General features: G+C 46.4%; 1 protein-coding gene across 8 annotated transcripts in view; it reads left to right on the top strand.

Annotated features, from left to right (window-relative positions):
• ARHGAP24 (Rho GTPase activating protein 24) overlaps positions 1–22,594 on the top strand; it is a 1,622,143-nt gene that overhangs the window by 1,458,942 nt on the left and 140,607 nt on the right. Inside the window, exon 1 of one of the 8 annotated variants that reach the window (XM_069630411.1) lies at positions 9,770–10,720. The exons of the other annotated variants lie outside the window; for them this stretch is intronic. Within the exon in view, the coding sequence (XP_069486512.1) occupies positions 10,606–10,720 (115 nt within the window). The 5' untranslated portion in view covers positions 9,770–10,605. Of the gene's footprint in view, positions 1–9,769; positions 10,721–22,594 lie in introns of those variants that run through there. 8 annotated transcript variants of the gene reach the window in all.

The raw sequence follows: 22,594 nt of genomic DNA on the forward strand, positions 1-22,594 counted from the left end.
CCATTGGCAGCAGTCAGGAATCCCTGGTGAAATAGAAGGTGAGGGGTACCTGGGGAGGAAGGTCCATTACCTGAAGTGTGAGAAGGTAACGGTTTGGTTTTCTAGCCTAGGAGATTCTGGGAGTTGTAGTCTGAAAAATAACATACAGGATTCAACACTCGTGACTCGGGAAGATGCTCAGGCTTCTAACTGTTGCCCCGAGGCATTACCTCCTTGAGTTATATTGCTAAAATAACATAGTACTACCCTTGATATTCTTACAAACACATTTCTATCCATCTTCCCGCCTATTTCATCACCCTAAAATACTAACACAACTTCATAATTAGTAGACTACTGAGCAAGTATACTATAATGGCATTATCCCAGAGCCACACATTTGCAGATCGTGCTTTGGGATTTGTTCCTTCTTTCAAGTGCTGAAAATATAAAAGTGTGTGCTTAAGTGGCTGGCCATTATTATACAAGCTAAACTGATTCAAATCATTCTCCCAACTAACAGAGATAAATAAGAAGTATTTATCCAGAAAGTAAACAAAATAAACTCAATGCAAAACAACCTGTTGGGTTATTCACAATGGTGAGGGAAGGAATGAATACCTGGTTCCAATACTTTCCCAAATATAGACCCTGTGTGCACATAAAGGGTGAGAAAGAGAAAAAAGATACCCTGTACATTTCATTCTGGGTAATATTTTATACCTGGGGTGCTCTGTTCATGTGGCATAAACAAGAATGTCAGTATGTTTCAACCAGTCTCAGATAAAATGGTGGAGTTCATCATAGACAAGAGAACAAGCCAGTCTGTTCTAATTAATGACACTCGTAATTGCGTTGATGTGGTCATGTGTATCAAAAGTTGTTTATGGATCGATAAGCGCAAGTAGAGGTGATTCTGTTATATTGATAAGAGTGAGGACTTGAGCTCACTGACGCTGATGGTTCTCCCAAAACTCCTTGTGACATTGCCCTCTAAATGATTACTCGCAGATTGGAGCACTTTCTGTAAAGGTCAAAGTGCCTCCTTACGAGCATGGTGGAATTATCAGTTGTAACTCCACCATATTTGGCCAGCATTACCGCCACACGTATTGGAGATAAAACCACCAAATATCAGCAGTGACCAGTCCATGTTAGTCTCCATTCTTGTGAGTGCTGTCATTGGGCTCGCCAAAATATGCCTCCCTGGATCACAGATCAAGCTCTCCAATCCTGGGAAATCCATGGGCATGCTACATTTATTTTAGAATGCTGCCATGCCTTCATGTTTTATACTATGCCGGGCAGGATTTTAGCCGTGGTCGCTCGTTTCACTGGCGAGACACTTTCCCCACAAGGCCTCTTGAGGGTGTGAGCAGCAGCCCTGTGAACCCCCTTGTCAATGTTGCACTGTACAAGAAATAATGTGTGCATTCTTCGGGGTTTAAAAGGTGTGCACATGTTTTACATTGTTGACAACATTATAAGAAATTGGGCTAATATCCAGCTCTTCATCCTCTGAGGGGCTGAGGGGAAAATGTTTATGGGGTGACTCATGAGACCCAAAACTACACGGTGGGGACTTAGATACCCATGACAGTATCCCAAAGAAAAGCAACCTCCCAGATTACTGGGAATGTATTGCAGGGAATGTATTGGAGAAATCACATTCCACATACGAGGCGACGCATGAAGTTTCCTCAAGGAATTTCGTTAGACGTACTCTAATGTGATAACGGATCAGGGCCCTTAGTCATCCCTAAAGTGCCAGGCACACATAACCGAATACATGTAAGCAATCCTCTTCTGCTGTAAAGTCTTTCTCTGCAAGCAATAAAGGATTAGCCCTCTGGGAAAAGAGGAGGCTCGTGTTTCTTCATTGTGAACATAACTGCTTAAAAAACAAAGACAGTTCTTGCTAATTTATTTCGTTTTTTCCTGTCCTTGGCAGCAAAACCACAGACTGGCATGGTAGACTCATTAGCGCAAATGTAGTATTGACTCTACGAGTAACGTCAGAGCAAGTAGCATGTGTCCTTTACACCTCCTGATGAAATACAGTTGTTGTAAACCAATTGAACTAATTATGCCTCAATGTTATTAAGCAACACTGATCAACACAGGAACTGCTGTCCGATCACGAGAGGAAAGTTCAGCGGTGCTCCCAGTGGAGTAACTTTGCTGAAAATGGTGAGGGGGATATGACATCTAAACGAAAGGGGCCCCTGCCAAATGAGTGGGACACAATGGTGTGTCGCAAAAGTTGGGAGGACAAACACCCTTGCCCCACCCTTAAAGTTACTACTCCATGTAGTACTGACATGTTTCCTTAATGAAATGATTGTGGGGAATGTAACTGGGGGATTATACAGACCATTTTACATAATTGTGTTTGAGAGTGTCACATGCAGGCAGTGTTTGCAGAACTGACCATTTTTAATGTGCCCGTAACCTGCTCCCCATCATGTACATACTCAAAGCAGCAGGAATTGTTGCCCTAAAAAAAGAAATGGGGCATTATTAAGATGCATTACCCACTTCCACGTCATGCCTGCCGTCAGAAACAACACACTTCCAAAATTGTTGACAAACTTAAATTCAGTGAGTCTCAAAAACTCAAAGTCCTCCAAATACCGTCCACTTTTTCCACCATGTACTTGTTTTCCGTGAACCGTCACAGTTCAAAAATAAAGGTTTTAAAGATGTGGGGAAGACAGAAGGCTATCTCGTCTCCACTCCAGACATTGACATCAAGTTGGTGGGCAGAACCGGGGCTATTGGCATCACTGGCATGTAAACTAAGACAATGATTGCTCTATTAGATCCCTAGCTGACCTTCGAACCTGTCTCACAATATCACATGACCTCAAAGTCTCTGCAACAAAAAAAAGCGAAAACTGTGTTAAGGAATTAGTAGTAGCCGTAGAACGGTGGCTTTCCTAACAGGAAGCACATTTCTTACCACAATATGGTCACGTGACCCATTTGCTTTACACCACACCAAGGACCCAAGAAAGGTCTGGAGAACTCACCTGTTGGGCCCATTGCTTCAGATGGTAGAACCTTTGCCTAAACGTGTAGACTTTTTACACCGCACACATTATCAATAGGGAGAAATGCCCTCAAGTTGGGATGGGTTAACACTCTCAAATTTGCCTATAGGGTCATTGCATATCAAAAAAGAAAATCAATAATAACTGTTTGCTTTTTAAACATCTGTTTTGGCAGTACTTTGCGTATTGAAAATACTCCATCATTATTTTGCCATGGGGTCCTTTTTTTCATCACAAGCAGCATGGGGAAACCACACTTCATCCTTAAAAAAAAAAGTAGCTTTACCAATTCTGAACATGGCCCATCACTGCCTCGATCACAGAGCGGTCTCTAAATAAGGTCACTTGCATGCGCAGAGTCAACATGATTCAAAGCGAGCCAAGATCTACACAAACTAAGTTGGTGTTTGGCTGCCTTGCCACCGAGGCTTCTCTAGGCCCCATTTACACTTTCACAGCCAACAACAAGGAAGGGGGATCTGTGTTTTAATGGTATCGACCGAAAATACCGTTAAAAAAAACGAATGGTTGAAATGATCGGATTTCGGCTGTTTTTATTGCCCTGGAAGACTTGATCAACTCCATTGGAGCATATTGGTGACCGCTGATGGGACACTTTTCGGCTTGGCCTCCAGCATCTGATCAATCAGAATTGCACTGAATGGGGCTACAGGGGAATTAATTTCTATCAGATCATGTGGGTGCCATGTGAATTTATGAAGGGTTGCTGTTGCCTAACTTGCTGCTGTCTTGCCAAATGCATGCCATTCGTAAAGGAAGACTAGAAGATGTTGGGGAGGGCTGTTGCTGCACTTCTGTCTGGGCAGAAGGGCAGCTGCAGGGTGATGTTTTGTTCTGTGTGGGTTCTAGGTTCCTTCCCTGTTCTGGAGTTTGGGAGGGATGATACATGCTTGAAATGGGGCAGGAGTCAGAGTGGTCTTTGGAATCCAGAAACAGCAAGTTGTTTTTATTGCGGAAAGCCTGATACCTGCCACTGGGAAACACCTGTTCTGAACCAGATCTGCACGGAATGTGTTTGTGAGATGACTGTGGCGTCAGCTATGCCGAGTGTCTGCATCGGTGCTATCGGGTTGAGCGGGAAGGACTGCAAGGACACTGTGCTTAGAGGAGAAGCTCTTCATTTTGTTGCCATGGTGTAGGTGGTGATGTGAGTCATTGCTATTGATTTGGTCTGGAGTCTTTTGAGAATTCAGAATGCTGTGTTGATGAGTTTTTTGCTCTTTGGCATTCTGTTAGGATATAAAAGCGCTGTGGTGGGGATGATCACCTGCCTGTCGCATAAACACATTATATAATGGTTTACTGCTCTTTATATCAACATTTTCTCAAGTGTACAGCTCTGTACAGCAAGGTTCCTAATTACGAATCATATCAATATCATAGTAACACTGCTACAATAATACAACACTTGAACACAATGGGCCTCATTACGACCCTGGCGGTATGGGTTTAACGGCACCAGTAAAGCTGTTGGCGCCGTAAATACCCATACCGCCTCATTACGAGGTTCCCTCGCGGGACCCGGTTTGGACGTCTGGTCAGACCAGATGTCCTTTGCGGGTCGCGCGAGGGGCCCAGCATGCTAACAACGGGCCCATCATTAACGGGCCTGTTGTTAGCATGCTCCCCATTCCCATTCAGCCCTATAGGGGCTGAATGGGAATGGAGATTGTCCGGGTCCGTGTTCCCTGAATGGGGAAATACCGGGCCCTCCAAAGTCAGAATGGCCCAGTATTTCCCCATTCAGGGACCACAGACCCGGACCCAAGTTTGGAGGCAGCCAGGGCATGGCTGCCTCCAAACTCGTAATGAGGCCCAATGTATCCGATGATGGTGTCAATCCTGTTACTTTCAAATGAATGTGTCTTTTGCGCCATTGCATATGGCCCTCTATATCGGCCACATGGACCCGTTTATTAATCTGTTGGTAATTTGTAAGTCGTCCCCTGCAACAAAGATCACTTTTTATCCCTCCCAGGAGAGGGGCGGGGGTCTAAGGGGACACACCAGAACCTTACAGAGGATGGGTACAAGCAGGGGTGTTGCTAGGTCTGGAAAAGATGTAAGCTAATGTTGGGACTGTCAGGACTCGGGCTAGCTAGCCTTTTGGTTGTAGCCCTGTTGCCACTGAGCTTCTATCCGGGGCTACAACCAAAAGATCCGGGACTATAGCCCCCCCCCCACCCAACCCCAGCAATGCCTCTGCACGGAAGCGCACACAAGAGATAATAAGTGCAAGGGCGACCAGTGCTCTACTAGACCTTACTCGCTCTAAGGTGACATACACTTCTTCAGGGGCCCATGTGACGAAATGACTACTGCTCTCCAGGAGTACATGGATGTGTTGGCGCTAAACCTCCTACTCAGCCCCACACTACTACTAAAACAGAAGTGATCCCAATCATAAAGGTAAAACAGATGCAGCTTAGTGGGAATTTCCCCTTCAGCTTTTGTGGTAACACGGGCAGAGGGCAGGCTGTACTCTCAGGAGGGGTGTGTAGTGATAACAGTAGAAACCAGACCAGCAATAGAACAAAACTCCAAAATAAAAGAATGTCCAACCAAGGTTCTAATTTAATTATTTTTTAATTAATATCTATTACACAATCAGAATGCAAATCACTAAAAACACAAACAAAAACTCACCTGTGTGAGAAGAACAAATAAAATGAAGATCTGGTACATAATTTCTCACTGGGTAGTTGAGATGGGGTGATCAGGAAAGCATTTGCAGCAATGTTCCTGTTTAAAGGATATGTCTTTCATGAAAATAATTGAAAAGGGGTCTTATCAGTGAGTACAGTCCCAAAAGGTGGACCACAGCAAAAGGCCTCTTAACAGTAACTTGTTCTTTCTCTTCAGTGATTTCAAAAGCTTCAAACTAGGCTTCTGTGTTCTTTCTTTGTGGTTCTGCTGGGTTTGAAATGCAGTGAGTCTCATTGAAATGTGGTGCATCAGCATTGAGTCTGCCTCGAGATGGAGCTCTCTGTGATTCAAATCAGCATTCGATGAGTTGTGGTTTGAAGTGTCCAACAGATTCGAATCTGCGGTTGAGTCAGTTTGACATGATGGTTTCCAGCGGTTCGAATTGGTGTTTGAGTCTGGTTATGGTGATGTCCTGTTGGTTTGATGCGGTGCTCAAAGAAGTGGTAAGTCGAGGGCATCTACAGTGGTGAGCCGGTCTTCGAGATGAGGTGGGGATCAGCACTGCTGTTGCGATGTGGCATCAAGCCGATTAGAAGATTCAGGAGAGCAGTTCGAAGTTGTGAAGTGCCAAAGTCAGCACTGCATGCCCTGTGCTTCTTAGAAGAGCATTGAATGTGGTTCAAATGCTGTTCAAAGCTGTGCAAACAGGATTCTGACTGCTCCTGTGCTTTCTGGTTGGTGAGATACCTAATCCAAGGGCTCAAAGGACATAGGTAGTCTTTCTTGCTCTGCACTCCTATTCCAAGGATCTTGGCTGGTACTTGCAGGAGTTCCTTCACCTCTGGTCAGGAGCCTGGTTCCAGCCCACTGAGGCAGGCCTTGGTCCTCAGAAATTCACCCCCTCTGTTCCAAAGAGATGGTTAGGGAACAGAGCTCCCTTTCTGCCTTGGAAGCTTTCTGCCTTCACATTCATGTCAGAGGACTTAGACATTGACTGTTCCCATCAGCAGTCGAGTAAGTTATTGTTGTCTTCTTGAAAGTCCAGAGGTGATACAAAGAAGAATTGAGAGACCCCGTCCTTGCAAAGGCAGATTGTCACTTGAGATTGGACAAAAGCAAGCCTGCTGTAAGGGACCCAATCTCTGTAGCTGTAACAAGTGACCTTTGCCTTATTATATCATACCCAGATGACATTGTCCGTTAGGAAATGGAGAGGGAAGGAAGTTAACAGCCAAACAGAAAAGCAAGATGGTTTAAACCCTTTTTCAAGTCCTCCTTTCCGTCCCCTGCCTTCTGACATCAAAACCCCCCTGTAGTGTGAGACTGACCTTTGTTATGTGTGTTCCTCTTTGAAGGAGGGTTCTCAGGAGATCTCCTGGTGAGACCCCCTGTTCCCTGAGGGGAAGTGTTACCCTTCCTCCGTGGGAATCAATGGAAGACAGCAACATTGCTATTGTCTCACAGGGAGTAGCGGAGACAGCCACACTAGCCATGAATATACATTGCCTTAACAACACTGACCTGGACTCACAGGGTTGAAACTTCCATGATATCAAATTGGGGTGGTTTTCATAATTGTGTGCTCATAGCAGTCACCATTCCATCACTGGTTATGTTTTATTTTTGGGGATTACCATGCCATCGGACGGATAAGGCAACAATTATTATATTTTAATTCAGAGTTGCCAGAAGTTAAAATGCTATATCTATCTGCAGGGATTTGGTGTTCCTGCAGCTGTCAGGAATGCACATTTGACCTTTGAACATGTTTTCTGCCAACAGGGAGCAGAGTCTGAAGATGTCAGGCAACTGGGGCATGAAAGGTGCATGGATGGACTATGCTTTTGGGATTTAATTAAGGGGGCCCGATTATTAGGTCTCCCTTTCAGAAACAGATTTACCCACATCATTTTATTTATTAATAGCAATCAAAAAAGCCAGGTGTTTCACACACTTGCCAGATGGTGTTCTGTCATGGCCCATTCAAGCAGTGGGGCATGTAGGAGCTTAGAAGAGAAGAGGGTAATACGTATTTGGCTTACTCGGGCAAGCAGGACCCACAACTTAGTCTGGGAAAGCTTGCAGGAAAAAAACAAATGTGTGGGTGTGTTCTGCCTCCGGAATGATTTCCTCATTTTCCGAATGGCAGCAACATTGTGTGCCAGGGTTTTGCAACCTGTTCTTCTTCTAAAGGTACTGAGGGTTATTGTCATCGTGTTTGATGACCTGGGGTCCCTGGTCAGTTGGTGCTTTTCAATTATTTGGCAGAATGAAGGGCTTATTTTGCAAACGGGGCACTGAGTGGCACAGGGGGTTTTGAAAGTGATTAGGCCACTTGAAGGGAGCCACGGAAGGGATTTTAAAGCTGCTGTGACGTGCTCTTTTAGTTTGAAATCCAGGATCACTCTAGCCGCCCAAGCCATGTACGGCACGTTCAGTCAGTCCTGATTTTGCACATTGCAGACTGGGAATCATAGTTTAAAGTTTACCATTAAACGTATGGGTCTGCCAGTCCCAGCAATGATACATGCCAACATTATCCATTCCATTTGGGAGCAGTTTCCAGTCCTGGTTCTGACTTTTCATTTTGGGACTGCAAAGTCAAAACCTAGACACAACTAGCATTTCCTGAATGGAAATGGATAATGTTGGCATCTATCCAGTAAGCAAAGTGCAAAACCAGGAATGCGCGAGGTGTTGCTCATGGCAAGGGGCCACTGGCTGCAATGAATGTTTGCACTGTGCCTGTACGTTGCTGCTTCCTGTCTGCATTGTGCACTTCGCACATGTGCATCGCTTAGCCGCATGCGAAACGTGCCTTTCTTTGGCACAGTGCCCTCTGTAGCTGGGCCATGAAGCTTTCGATGCCACGCTGACCCCGCATTTCGATAAGCTTTCCGTTGCCTAACAACAGTCTCCGTTTTGAAGAGAGAGAGAGAGAGATTGCGGTAGGAAAAACGAAAAGGAAAATGCCTCCTGGAAGGGGGCTGTGTTTTTCCACATGAGCGGCAGCCGTGTCATGCTTCCACTGGTGTGCGTGTGTCTGTGTGTGTGCGCGCGCGCGCGTCCGCAGGTCGGCTGCAAGGGTAAGCAGTCACGGGTGAAGAGCGGCTGTGCATGGCAGGAATGCCATCCCGGAGCAGCCTCGGTCTGGGAGCAGGCGGTTGCATGAATCATTAACCGCACGATAGCACTTATGTTTGTTCAGCTCCGCAGAGGGTAGGTTGGGGCGCTCCGAGCAGGGCAGCCAGCTTTCCAGCAGGCCGAAAGAATGGGGAGGGCCGACCCGCACCCAAAAGGTGGCCGAGCGGGCATGGCATTTGCTCAGCGGGTCCCCTGAGCCTCCAAAAACGAAAGATAACTTAGCAAAGGAAATGTGACATGCTTTAAAGGATACATTTGGCGTGTCGTTCTAAAAAAAAAAGTGGAGCTGTGAAGAAAAAGGCGTGCTTTTACAAGAGTGCTGTGACGATGGTCTCCTCACACCCTCCCCCCCCCATCAACCCCCTAAAACCTCCTCTAAAAATACGTACGGGATTTGATAATTGCTGGATGATGGTAAGCCGGCACAGTTTATGTCTGCTTGAAGGCAACTCAAAGTGGAAAGAAAGCGTGCCTTTGCCGGCGTGTTTCTTCTTTACCAGTAGCGGACCTTGCTCAACTGCCGCTGGAAAAGGGAGAAGGGCAGCACCTGGAGCGGTGGCCGTACTGTAGGGTGGCTCGGGAAAGCGAGGGTGTGAGAGGAGAGAGCTGGGGGGATGCCAGGTGAAGGAGGGTGCCTGTCAGAAAGGCCGGCGTGCGCGAGACGGGAACTGTTTAATATGATACTGGAGGCAGAGTGCCACGGTGTAGACTGAGAGACTGTGGCAGCCCACAGAGACAGAGTGGCACAGGGGGCCGGAGGGAGAGAAAGGGCTGACGTGTAAGAGCGTGATAGTGAAAGTGGCACAACAGAGGGGAGGGACAATGCGCGACAAAGGCGCTGCTGGCACGGCATGGAGCATGGTTGCGGGTAAAGGGCTACATGGAAACGTGACGTCGTTTGACAGGTGCGGAAAAGAAGGCTCAACAAACACTACCACGCACATAGAAGGACGCGGGACGGGAGAGGGCGCGCAGGAGAAACGGATGCCTGAGCGGGGGCCGGCACGGGGTGAACGGCAGGGGGAGGGTTCAGGGAGCAGAGAGGATTCAGTGGCGTGCCTGCGCCGGGCACATCTGCCCAGTGCCCCGCCAGCACAGGCAGAGGGGAGAAGTGCGTGTGGCAGCTCCCCTCCCCCCACAGCGCCTGCCTGAAAGGGGCATTCTCCGCGCAGAGCCCCTCGCTGGCACCCGTCTTTATGACCCCTTGGGCTCCTAAGTGACGGGCGAGGACAGCGCCCCTGCCACGCGCGCCCTTTTCGCCGAGGGAGGAGACATGGTTGGCTCCAGCTGAGGTGAGGTGGGAGCTGCTTTGCGTCCGGGAGTGTGGCTCCAGCAGGGTGCCCTCTGAGCAGCCAGAAACGGAGCCCTTGTGCCTCCCGCCCACACCAGTGGGGTCGGCGCGATACGGACCGAATGCATCTTTTTGAAAGGTCGCGTTCAGCCCTGGGGATTGTGGAGCGGCTGTGTGTGTGTGTGTGTGTGCATTTGCTGCTCCCCCGCATCCACCGCAGAAGCCGCCCGGGCATCTCCTCGCTTGTTACATGTGATTTCTCCGCCAATACATTGAACCCAGAAATGAGAGCATCTCTTAACGGACACGGAAACGCAGGGCGCTACTGCAACCGGGCAGCGTCTTTCTAAACCAAGAGAAGGAGTGCGTTGAATTCTTTGGCGGAGGGGCTGAAAACGGAGCGACTGTGTCCAGGCATCCAGATGTGGCTGCCGGCGGGAGCGCGCGCCTCGACGCCAGCCGCGCAGCGCTATGATGCTGGAAGATAAGAATGCCGGGGTCCGCGCCGTCAGCACCCTGTCCTCGGCCCCGCTGATCCCCAAGGGAACTTACCGGAAGATCAAGCGATGCTTCAGTTTTCGGAGAGGTAGGTGAGCCTTGTGATAATGTACCGCTTCCTTCCACAGGTTGTACGATGGAGCATTTCCTGCGCGGAAGAAACATTGCCTGAAAGAACCGTCTCGGCATGCAGGCACTGTTTGGTGTTCCCATGCACGAGCAAGGTGGCCGGTTGACTTTCAAACATACAACCACGCGCAGGCTCCTCGGCATGCAGCGTGTCGCAGAGGGAAAGGGCGCTGTAGTAGCGACAACACTCAGGGGAGCAAGTGTCCCGCTGGAGGCGTATACTCTCAGGCGCCGTGGGCCTGCATGTAAACAGATGTAGTGTAAGATACAGGAGCAATGGTGCAAACTGACTTTTCTTTTTAAACTGGGACTGTGGGATCCCACCTAACGTGGGGGGGGGGGGGAGTTGGGTAAGGTCCAGTTAGGGCAGTGGGGTGTAGGGTGGTTATTTTAGTCACCCCCATAAACATTTGCCTCTCAGCCCCCCTCCTCCCCCCGAGTATAAATCATGAACACTTAAAAAGTGGCCCAATTTTGTGTAATGTCAGCAACGTTGACAACGTGCACGCACACCCTTTGAACTGAAAAAGCAATGCACATCACTATCTGCTGTACAGTGCACGGTTGACAAGGCATTTCCCAGGGCTCCTTGCGGGGAGGTGTCTCACCTCTGAACCTAGCGACCATAGTGCGAGCCCGACCCAGACATAGTGTAAAACACCAAAGCACCCCAGCATTTTAAATAAATGGAGAGTGCACGCCGGTTTCCCATGATTGGCGTGCCAGAGCTGGGGGGACATTTCTGGCCAGATCCGGCCCAATGACAGCGCTGCCTATGAGGGTTACTTCTTGGTAATCTGATGGGCCGCCAATAGCGGGTCAAATGGAGAGGCCCGCCCTCCTTTTTCATTTGATGCGGGCATAAACAGCAGGTTGAAGCGTGGGGCCGGACGCGGCAGGTTTCGAGACACTCCGTGCTTCCTGGGACCTGCTGCCACATGGCAAGGGAACAGAGGGCCCTATTGTGAGCGGCACGGAGCAGTGCATGCATGTTTTGCATACACTGGTAATGTGGCTCTCATTAAGCCCGCATAGAGCACTCTGCGGGGCGCACCACCACGCACCATGCAGGTGCTTGCACATGTCCACACTTCCGGTGGGAGGCTTCCAAACGCATGACTTTAGGGAACAACATGCATAGTTCTTTTTACATATTGTTCGCCAGCATCTTAGTCCATTTGCTATGCCGCACACGGATTAGGATCTGATTATGGTTATCAATATTTGAAGTTTACGCATGTGGGAATGAGCATCTCACCAGACATGCATATTAATTCACAGGCACACACGCCGGGCCCTCGGGGCGTGAAGGTTCATTCTGGAAGCTACTTGTGTATTCTCGCCTCATCAGCGAAGTTTGGAGAACAAACCATACGCTCTTTGCCAGTGTATCATCATGACGGCTCGAAACCATCCCTCTCTAATACGTGGCTCATTTACTGGCCATCATGGGACGGACACAGAGATCCCCAGCGCTGCACTACAAGGCCCGGTGATCCCCACACACAAAGCCTTTTACCCCCGCCACGCCAGAGCTCGGAGGAGTCTTTCAAGGGCTCCCCCGAGCTGGCGTTGTAGGAGAAGGTGCAGCAGGTGGCCTTTTACTGTATAATGTGCCCGCGGCGGGGGGTGCATTTAAATGCGCCCCTCTGCTGCGGGCACTTTTCACAAGAAAAGGCATCATTAGCCCCACACCATGCAAGCTCCGGGGAGTCTTTCAAGGGCTCCCTCGAGCTGGCGTGGTGGCAGAAGGCGTGGCAGGCACCTCATTGCTATTGAATGAACCTGCTGTGGCGGGCTCATTCAATTGCAATGGGGTGCTAGCGCGCCCTGTTTATCCTCCTTGCCGAAGCGAGGAGGTAAAAAAAAACAAACACAAAACCCCCCCCCCAAAAAAAGTGGCCCCGCCCCCTTCTACCCCCGCCCCTTCTGCCCCACCCCCTGTTAACCAGGGGGGCGCGGTGGGCGAGGGGGGGCGCGTATTCGCCCAGGGCGCTGCTGCCCTTAAGGCCGGCCCTGCCCACACACACCGTGGATGCGATCTGACTCGGACACACATCATTTCATTGTGAATATCTCCTCTTACACTCTGCCTGCCCAGTGGTCAAAGTGAGCAGGAACGTTCGGGAGCAGAGTTCCACAACTTTTATTTTCTACTGTTAACAGTGGACTACTTTTTTCACCCATTTTCACCATTCCGGAACTGTTCTTTGTGAAGTCAAAAGCACATTTCTCCGCTTTACCACCCAATAGCAGTTATAGCTAAACTGAAAATCTGTTTCAACTCAATTGACTGTCAAGCAGCATGGCTGCGACCCTATGAACATGTGCTGCACGTTGTGGCCAGTGCTGCGGAGGGGGGCACCCCCGCAGCTAAAAAAGCAGGGGCGAGTAATCAGAGGGGCCAGGTGACAGTGGAACATAATGCATGCCACCAGCAGCATGCATAGCAGGAGGCTGCCAAGCACTGCTCCCCCTGCCGCTTACATTCGCATACGAGATATGCATGCAGGGGTGTTAAGGCACTAGCAAGTGCCTCGCCCGCAGAACAGGAAGAGCCGAACAAAAGGAGCAAAACCAGATGCTAACAATTGTCAACGCCAGCCGTCCGGGTGCTAACAAAAGCCCCGCCCACAACAAATGCATGGCCTAGGGCCAAACTAGGTATAAAGGCAGGCGCGAGGGAGGGAGAAAACAGTTCCTTGTGTACTCCGGACAGAGCACCACAGTTATTCTGTGTACGCGGAAGACTTTCTTTTCCCAGATCCCACCAACCCGAGAAAAGGGGAAGAAGGGGAGAACAGGGCAACAAACGTTAGGGTGACCAAACGTCCAGGTTTTCCCGGGAAGTCCGGGGAAATCACCCTCCGTCCCAGGAGTTTTTTTCATTTTTGAAACCCTGTCTGGGGTTTGCATGTTTGGGGGGCTATGGTAATTAAAACCGTAATTATTTTTCCCAACACTTTCAGAATTTTGAAGTTGGAGGTTTGGCTTGAACCCCCAATCTTTCAGGTACAAGTCAGAATACTTACTGACTGTGCCACAGAGACTAGCTTGGAAATTATTGTACAGCAAGCCATGTAATATCAATTAGAGCTAACGCTCGTTTTGAATTAACATGCTACGATTCACAGACAAAACTGCACAAATGATATACAGTTTATAGAAAGGAGAAATGTGGTGGGGGTGGTTGTGGGGTCATGTTGGGGGAGGGTTGGTAATTGGTGGGCTGCGATGGGGTAGTCCCTCTTTTATGTTGTTGGCCGTCCCGTTTTTTTGTTTTGAAAATCTGGTCACCCTAACAAGCGTGGCCTATGACTTTGAGGGAACAAGATGGCGGCAAGGGGCAGGGGCACAACCCTGGACCTTGTGCTCAGAAGTGTACAGTTGTTTACGTATTGTGGATTTTGTGATAGTGTACAAAATACGTTTTTTTACAATTATGTAATGTGGAATAAAAACCACGCCATTTTATTGACAACGCTTGCATGAAAGTTTCAGTCATCATTGGGTAATCATATCACTGGGGAACAGTCACTGCCTCTTGCCTCCACTGATTATGCCCGCCCGGGTCACAGTTCCACCACTTTTTTTGGTCCACTTCTACCAATGTGCCTGCCAGATTCGCATGCTAGGAACATCCTGCTTACATCAGTCCAGTATCTGTCGCGTCACCTGTCCTCTGAGGGAGAGTTACTTAGCATGACACTTGCCAAAAGTGCAGGTCTGGGGCCCTCCTAAATGCTGAATGCTAATCTAACGGGCAGTAGTTTTAAGAAAACGTCACACAGTTGTTTTTATTCTGCGCCTGGAAAGCCTCATGAGTGAAGAGAATAACGTATCCTCCTTGTCTGCCAATCTCGGCTCGGTCATGTTTTCAGTCTTTTGTCTTCAGGTGATATTGTGAACTCTCCATAGCCACCACCTACCCCACTGCCCTCCCCCCCAGTAGCCGTTCAACATGTGCTGTCAGCTGCTCGGAAAATGCCGATGAAAATCCATCCTCTTTACTCAAAGATGATTTATCACTTTCCAAAAATGTATCGATTCCCTGCCAGGCACATACGTAAACATTATGGCAGTTGGCGCCATAACTCAGAGGCACTTACAATTTAGTGCTGCAATAAATACTGCATGGCAGGGCGCCTCTTTTCGCAATTGTCTGCTGTGCTGCTGCTCCCATGCAGCTTTCCGATCAAGCAATCGGCTCACCCCTAGTGGGGACACTTAAACTGCTCTGTGATATGCATCCTAGTTCCTGAAAACAACGAAGAGGGTGTTTTTTTAAAGTGGCAAAGGAGGTTTGCCTCTGTGAAATCCTGCTAAAGGGTTGTTTTCTTTGCATGTTTCTTTTAAGTCTTGTCTTTTATTACTGGGCTGGGGCAGACACGTGCGAAATGGAGAGTGCTGATGTCCCCTTTCCCTAACAATTCACAGCTCACTGGGAAGGGGTCATTGGCACCCCAAAGCCCCTCATTGTGTGTATATGCAACAGTAAATGCCTGCACCATATAGGCCTGACTTTTCTCTAGCTAGTCTGTGTTGTGTCTAAGTTGACATGAAAACACAGAGGTAATCATGCATACACACTTGCACATTTTATTTAGAGGATGCGTGTGTGAAAATTCTGTGATGTGAAGACAAGTAGGGTAATACACAAATATCTGGTTGTCTTGTGCAGGTTACAAAATGTCATGCATCAGGGTGTTGTCATTTTTTTACCGACTCCTTGATTTCGGGAGTAAAGGTTGTTTAAAAAGAATGTTGAAAATAAGGGTGTTTTGAAAAAATGGAGACAAGCACCTGGCGGCAAAAAACCTGGAACAACCTCCTGAAGGAAATAAGAAACACCAAAGACCACCAAAAATTCAGAAAACGACGAAAAACCTGGCTGTTCAAGACCTCGGAACCAGACAGAAACAACTGAAACAATAAAAGCGAAAATGCAAAGAGAACCAGTTGACAGAACCCTTGATGGTACAGATAACACTTAGAACCGACAGAGAGGGGGACCACCTGCCAGAACTAAAGAGACAATGCAAGGCAGAACCGACCACAAGCAACAATCCATTCAGGACAGAACAATAGCTAACAAGGCTGACACAAACAATAGGTACAACTATCAACCTTACCCACTACCAAGCATCCCCATGACACACATGACAACATGAACCATGTGTAAACTCCAATGCAACGTAATTGCGCATCCACACTACTCCATTCACAAGATAACTATCCTCAAACCAACCCCTCCACATAAGCTAACCCGCCAGCCAAAATGAGACCACTAGCGCCAGACTAAGAACCACACACCCAAGCTAGTAAGTAGAAGACGGAATGCACTAAACTGACATAGACGAAATCCTAGCCGTATTCCTGGAGATGTACTGACTTCCTAAACGATTAAAAAACACACAAATGAAAATCATCTGAGACATAGGTATTGTGATTCACTTGTGTCAATCCAGGCATGCTGGTAAGGACTGAACTGAACTGGGTCGCACACAGACAGAGCTATCGGTATGGGCATAAGTCACAACTAGATAGATCCACAGAGACCAGTTTGCATCAGTCACAGACTGGGATGTAGACGCTGGCCTGAGAAACAACAAAGATAGAGTTGTAGAGATTAACTAGCACAACATATGAACAGAGAGATGAGAGACAGCCTTGTCATGCTGAAACTAGATCACTATAAGGAAGATATTTGTCTGAATATCAAAAGACACACAATGAGAGTGCGTTTCTCCAGACAACAATGATAATAACCAACCCACTAAAACCTCTCCCCTCCTCATACACCTCTCAAACCCTAACTAAACACAACTATACCTCTTAAACCACAGCAACCTGCACACACTTTACTACACAGCAAAAGAAAACACACCACACAGAGCCTTACTTAACAGCACACGACGGACTCCAACCGGATATCACACCAAAAAGCTCAGCGAACGGTGTTAACCGAACTGAAGCTGCCAACAGTACATCACAGCTCCCTTGCTCTTTCTCCAAACTTTGTCCTACTAATGCGCACTAACCTACCCACCTTTCTTTCAGGAGCGCCATAGCGCAAGGCGACTACTTCGGTGGTGATAGTGCACAGTATAAATATCCTTTAACATTAACATTAACATGGCTACAACTATAGACTGAGTGTACTCCCACCAGGGGGCTCACCCTGCAAGTGTGAAGCTGCACAACATTTCGGCCATCAGTATGAGTATAGTTGCAAGAGTAAAAATGTGGCTTTCGGAACCTCTGTCTAGTTTTTTTAAGACACCTAATTAAGAGTTGGGAACCAATGGGATATTTACTGCACTTGGTAACTATGGGTTATTTATCACATAATGTACTTTCAATGTTCTCTGTGCGAAACATATAAAATGCAATCTGATCTGATAATTAGGTGGTGTTTTCAAGATAGGGGGTGGTTAAAATATTGGGGGCTGATTCACAAGGGTTTTATTTGCAATGGGATGCGCCCCCATTGAAAAATGCTTTGTAAACCAGGCCCTGGATGTTTTTACCATTGCCAGCGTTCATTTAATGAGGCCATTGGTGGGCTGTAGCACGTGGGCTTTGCTGCTCTACTCTCCATGCATTGTGGTCGGAAATCCAACACACCTGTGAGTAAAGTTGCATCTATCTAGCACTTTCAGCTCTAAGAAAAACGAAACAAGAACAAACAGATGAAATACACTACAAAATCAACAACATCATTACAGATAAAAACAGTCCAATGTGCCTAAGATTTTGCCTCAGAGGCAGCTGAGCCAGCTAGAGCACTTAACAACCAAAATAAAATCCAGACACACATTATTAAATAGCACTCACAGCGCTCCACCAATGACAGGTCGGCGGGCTTATCCAGCCTCCTGCTTTTGGGTTTGGTCTTCCAGGCTACATTCAAGAAGCCAGCCACCAATTGTGCCACTTGGACCTCCCAGTCGCCAATAAGATTAGACATAACATTTGAATCTGAGGTTAAAAGCTCCTTGACCGACAATATATCTAAAAGTTGGGCCCTCTGTTGCCTGCTAGCAGGACATACTAGCAAACAGTACTAGCGATCTTCCACGCAAAGAGCACTCCATGTCCTCAAATGTGAAATGTAAGTCCTCCATGAAGTTATTATGTCATTCAAAAACTCCTGGGTGCATAATACACATTAAGGGCCCGATTCATGGAATTTGTTGCATGGTTCAAAGTGACTTTGCACTGCTGAAAAGTGACTTTGCACTGCCCACACAAACCCTAATTCATGGAACTGTGCAAAGTGTATTTTTGCAGTGCAAAGCCAGTGCAAAGTTCATTTTGTACTGCAAAAAGGACTGTGCACTGATTTTGCGCTGCAAAAATACCCTTTGCACAGTTCCGTGAATCAGGGTTTGTGTCGGCATTGCAAAGTCACTTTTCTGCAGTGCAAACTCACTTTGAACTGTGCAAAAAATTCCATGAATCAGACCCTAAATGTTTACATTGTGAACATCCCTAGAGATGCGTGGAAAGGACTGAGGATGGCCCCTTTCCACCAACAACAGTTTCAGATGCTTCCTTCACCAGGATTGGTGCAAGGGCAAAATGAGAAATGAACACCTGCCACTAGATGGCATCATGCTTCAGCACAGAAACCGATAGATGGCAGTGGGGTTGGTAGTAGAAACAGGTGGAAACAGATCTACCAAATCAACGTATGTTAGGCCGTCAGATCGTTTCTAATAGTGCGCTTCAAAATGCAGTTTGCGCTCCTTTTCCAGATTAGTGTCTCAGGTCTAGGATGTCATTTGTAAATTATAGTTTTAGAAAACAGAACTACGGAATACTATATGGGACATTTCATACCTAAATATGGATATTGTTATTTGAACTGTATCTTTGCCAAGAGTGGTTGCTATGTATGCCCTTATGTGCACAGTATATAAGTTTCTGTGTAGACAAGATCTCAGAACAAATATAACGACAGCAATAGAGATGTGAGTAAAGATATATGTAACGAAATAGCCCTCACAATCAGAGGCACTACGTTTCCCAGAATTCTGTGTAGTAACGTGATTCAGATCACGTGAGTCATTTTAATTAAGCAATAAAGCAGCATAAGGAATTATGGTGAAAATTTTGTGTAGTTACATGAATAATATCACTTGACCATTTAACAGGACAATCATTAGTGAATTGTTTTGAGTGGAATAGAATTTAGCAATTTAAATCTATGACATGGTCACGTAATCTCTTTTGCGCCAATTTACAAAGAGAAACTACGATTCCCATAACCCCGTGTAACCATGTGATTAACATCACATGACTACTTTAGGAACTACTAAGGCGACTACCGCGCGACATTTCATATAGAGAAACTACCATTCCCAAAATCTGTGTAGACATGTGATCAACATCACATGACTACTTTAGGAATCATGCGCGAATGAATTGCTTTTCACTGACTGGAATTGGAAAGAAGTACCAACGGCTAGTGCATGCAGGAGCAGAGGTAAGCTTCGCTCATACAACATTAACAAGATAGCGAATAACATCTAGAAATGATCACTGACTGACACAGATTGTCATTCTTTAGAAAATGGAATACAAAAAGATAAGTGATTTTCAAAACTTGGACAACGTGATGTTAAATCCAATGAAAGAACAGATACAGACACGAGAAGAACGTTGACTGTACCAGATAAAGCACACTGGCAAATAGGTGAGTGCATAGAACAGTCGATTCACATAAATGGTGATAATATGTTGAGCTTAACACTTAGTAAACAAGAGAAACATATGTATCGAATTTATATACCTTTATACGACAAGATTTTGCACGATCAAGCGTCTGGATATCTAAATTCCCTTGTTACATGCTGTATCATCATACAGGTACTTACAACATCTTATCTGACTAACAGCAGAACTCCCAATGAGTTACACAATACTAATATTATTTATTAATATTATCCCAAGATTCTCAGAGAATTCTGCCACGAGATGATGTTTCCATTACCCCACAGTCAAATGATCTTTTTGAAGACACACAAGGCAATTTAGTTGAAAAATGCAATCATGTCTATATTAAATGTAAAATAGGCAGCCATTGAATTGCTAAAATATTTTTGTCAAAAATTCCTTTGTCAAAAGAAACTTCAATTTTTTTTGTCTAAAGCATTCTCACTGAAATTATTCTGTGAAAAATATGATGTATTGCTCCTGAAGAAGAGAGGTTCACTCTCAAAACGCGTAGCGCTCATGATTAATATAATTTGATACTATTGAGTGAATTGAACTCCTATTTTGATTCTTGATTAAAAACATTCTTGATTGTATGTATCCTTGAATGTTTTTGAAAACAATTGTCACAACAAAAATTGGTTACCTAAAGACAAAACTGATTTGAATTACTTAAGCTATTTGAATGTTGTTTGGAATTTTGATTTCCAATAACAATTGGCGTGCAGGGGACGGGAGTTCCTATTTGACGATAGGAACTTTGTTTGTTTTAAAGATAAATGTAGAAATGCCCAAAAAAGATAGCAGGCAGTTGGTCATTGCAACCCATTTTCATAGGGATAACCTGGTGTGGGATGAGGGGAAAAGGTCCAACTGAAATTGGTGGTTAATGCATTTATTGATGAAATAGTAGTGCAGTCCATTCAGTCAAGTGGAGCAACTTTCAGGAGCCCTGAGCATGATCAAAAACCAAACCCTTCTTAACTCGTCCACGTGGCACTAGAGGCAGAGCTAGCTGGTACCACAATCCACTTCTGGATGCAGTCACACAGCCTTTTATATTGGTTCCACTTTTGTTTGACTGATCGCTTCAAGAACACTGGCTTTCTCACTTTGTAAATTGAACACCAGGGTTTCAGTATCAATTTAAAACCCCCTTCAGCCCCTTGTTGTGTCCTCGAATGTCATTGATTCAAGATGTGTGTTGCAGCTTTGATGTTCTGACGGTGTAGTCCAGATGACTCACATGCCCTTTGTCACTTCAGCATAAGTTTGTCAGTTAGACATTACGTGAATCTCTGAATCCCTCTATTGATTTTGGTTGTACTTAGTCCAGTGCTTTGCTATTAAATAAAGAATTAGCTAGAGCATAGGTCTGAAAACATTGGCTCTCAAGATGCTTTGACCTGCAACTCACATCAGCCCCAGCCAGCATATTAAAAGTTGAGGCCTCAAGGGAGTCGAAGTACAAAACCTTTGGAGAGCCCCAGGTTGGTGACCCCTGTGGGATAGCAACATGGAAAAGGCAAGGCGCCTGGATGAAGCAGTTATAAGCAGCCAGCTCAGCTGGTGGAAATCTTTGTATTGATAGATTTCTTTGTGTTCACAAGGACATCTACAGCCTCTCTTCTCTCCCTATCACTCCCACCCACCCCAAATGACTGTGATGGTCTCTGGAATTCCAGCCTTCAGATCCAACGTCTGCCATAGTCACTTCCAGGAGGCAAGCCTCAGAGCCCCAAAAGAGCATCTTGTGACAGTCTCTATTAGGCGATTTCCTAAAGGGATACAGCGCTCAGACAGACCTGCCCTGCATGGGTTCTTTCAATTGGGATAACTGCATAATCCTCATTGTGTAGATTTACTAACGCATTGTGCGATCTACATGTTGTACCAACTCTGATTATTCTTTTGTCAAATTAAGAAATTGTTGAGATATTGCAAATTGTGGTAATCTGTCAGTTTGTTTCTATAAATGTGGCCATTTTTTTCTTTCTCAAACTAATATGTACAATAACAACTTAATCCCCAGAATCATGTTCGACAAGGAGGAGCATGCTTAACATGGAGATGAATGACAACGATATAAGCATTAGGACATCATGTTTTTAAATCTTAACCTGCTTGAGGGAGTGGTTACCTCCCAGTGCAGCATTGCTTTGAATCCCACATCCTTCTTGATGTCCAGAAAGCTGGCCTCCGCCCTAAGAGTGGTGCTAGGTGGTGCTGAGTATGTCAAGGATGCATTTTGCATGACCTCAACCCAAGGAATCCCTACCTTGGAGCTTCTGGGCTGTGGACTTCCCCACACTCTATCTTTTCTAAATCCATTATCCTGCAAGTCCTCCTCCTCCTGGATAATCCCGCCCTTTCAATTGCTGCCTTCTTTTTTAGCTGGATGGAAGTCCTTCACAGTTGGATGCATTCCAGCAAGCTTACACGAATGGGGGCTCAGGATAAAATCCTGATTTCTTTAGAGTTAAGCTGACAGGTGGTCCTCTCCTTTCTGGACTCTATGTCTGGTACTCTGTCCTGTAGGGGAACATAGGCCATGGGCCCACCCCGTCTCAGTCCTTCCGAATCCACCACACCAGTAGCACCTACTACTTTAATCTGCGCTTCCGGCTGAATGTTATTCACTGCCTCTTTCCCTCATAGGGTCACTGTTGTCAATACCTCAGCTTCATCTTGGTTGGACAACAGCAACAGCCACTCCCATATGCTTCCACTTGGCCTCATTTGGAAACTAGAGAGAATGCAGCATGCCGCCGCCCACTTTCTTCTCTGGCTGTGTGCATTTCCTCCCATACCCTGATGTCTACTCACTCCGCTGGCTTTCTGTCACTAACACAATCACTGCTAAATCAGTAGGCGTAATCCCCCCAGATGGTTTAATCAACTTGGCCACTCCATGTTCTGCAAAGTTGATCAGGATGCCCTCGTGAGACCCCCATGTCCCTGGCCTGTTCACTTAATCTCCAGCCACAACCAGGAACCCACTGGCAGCTGTTCTTTTCCTTTCAAGGCAACAGTCTCAGGAACTATCTTTATATATCCAGAAAGATATGTTTGAAAGGTCATCAAGATTTACCTCTTCCCTCTCATTTCCTTC

Source organism: Ambystoma mexicanum, chromosome 6q (assembly GCF_040938575.1).
Source record: "Ambystoma mexicanum isolate Mex_15411 chromosome 6q, UKY_AmexF1_1, whole genome shotgun sequence".
Lineage (NCBI taxonomy): Eukaryota > Metazoa > Chordata > Amphibia > Caudata > Ambystomatidae > Ambystoma > Ambystoma mexicanum.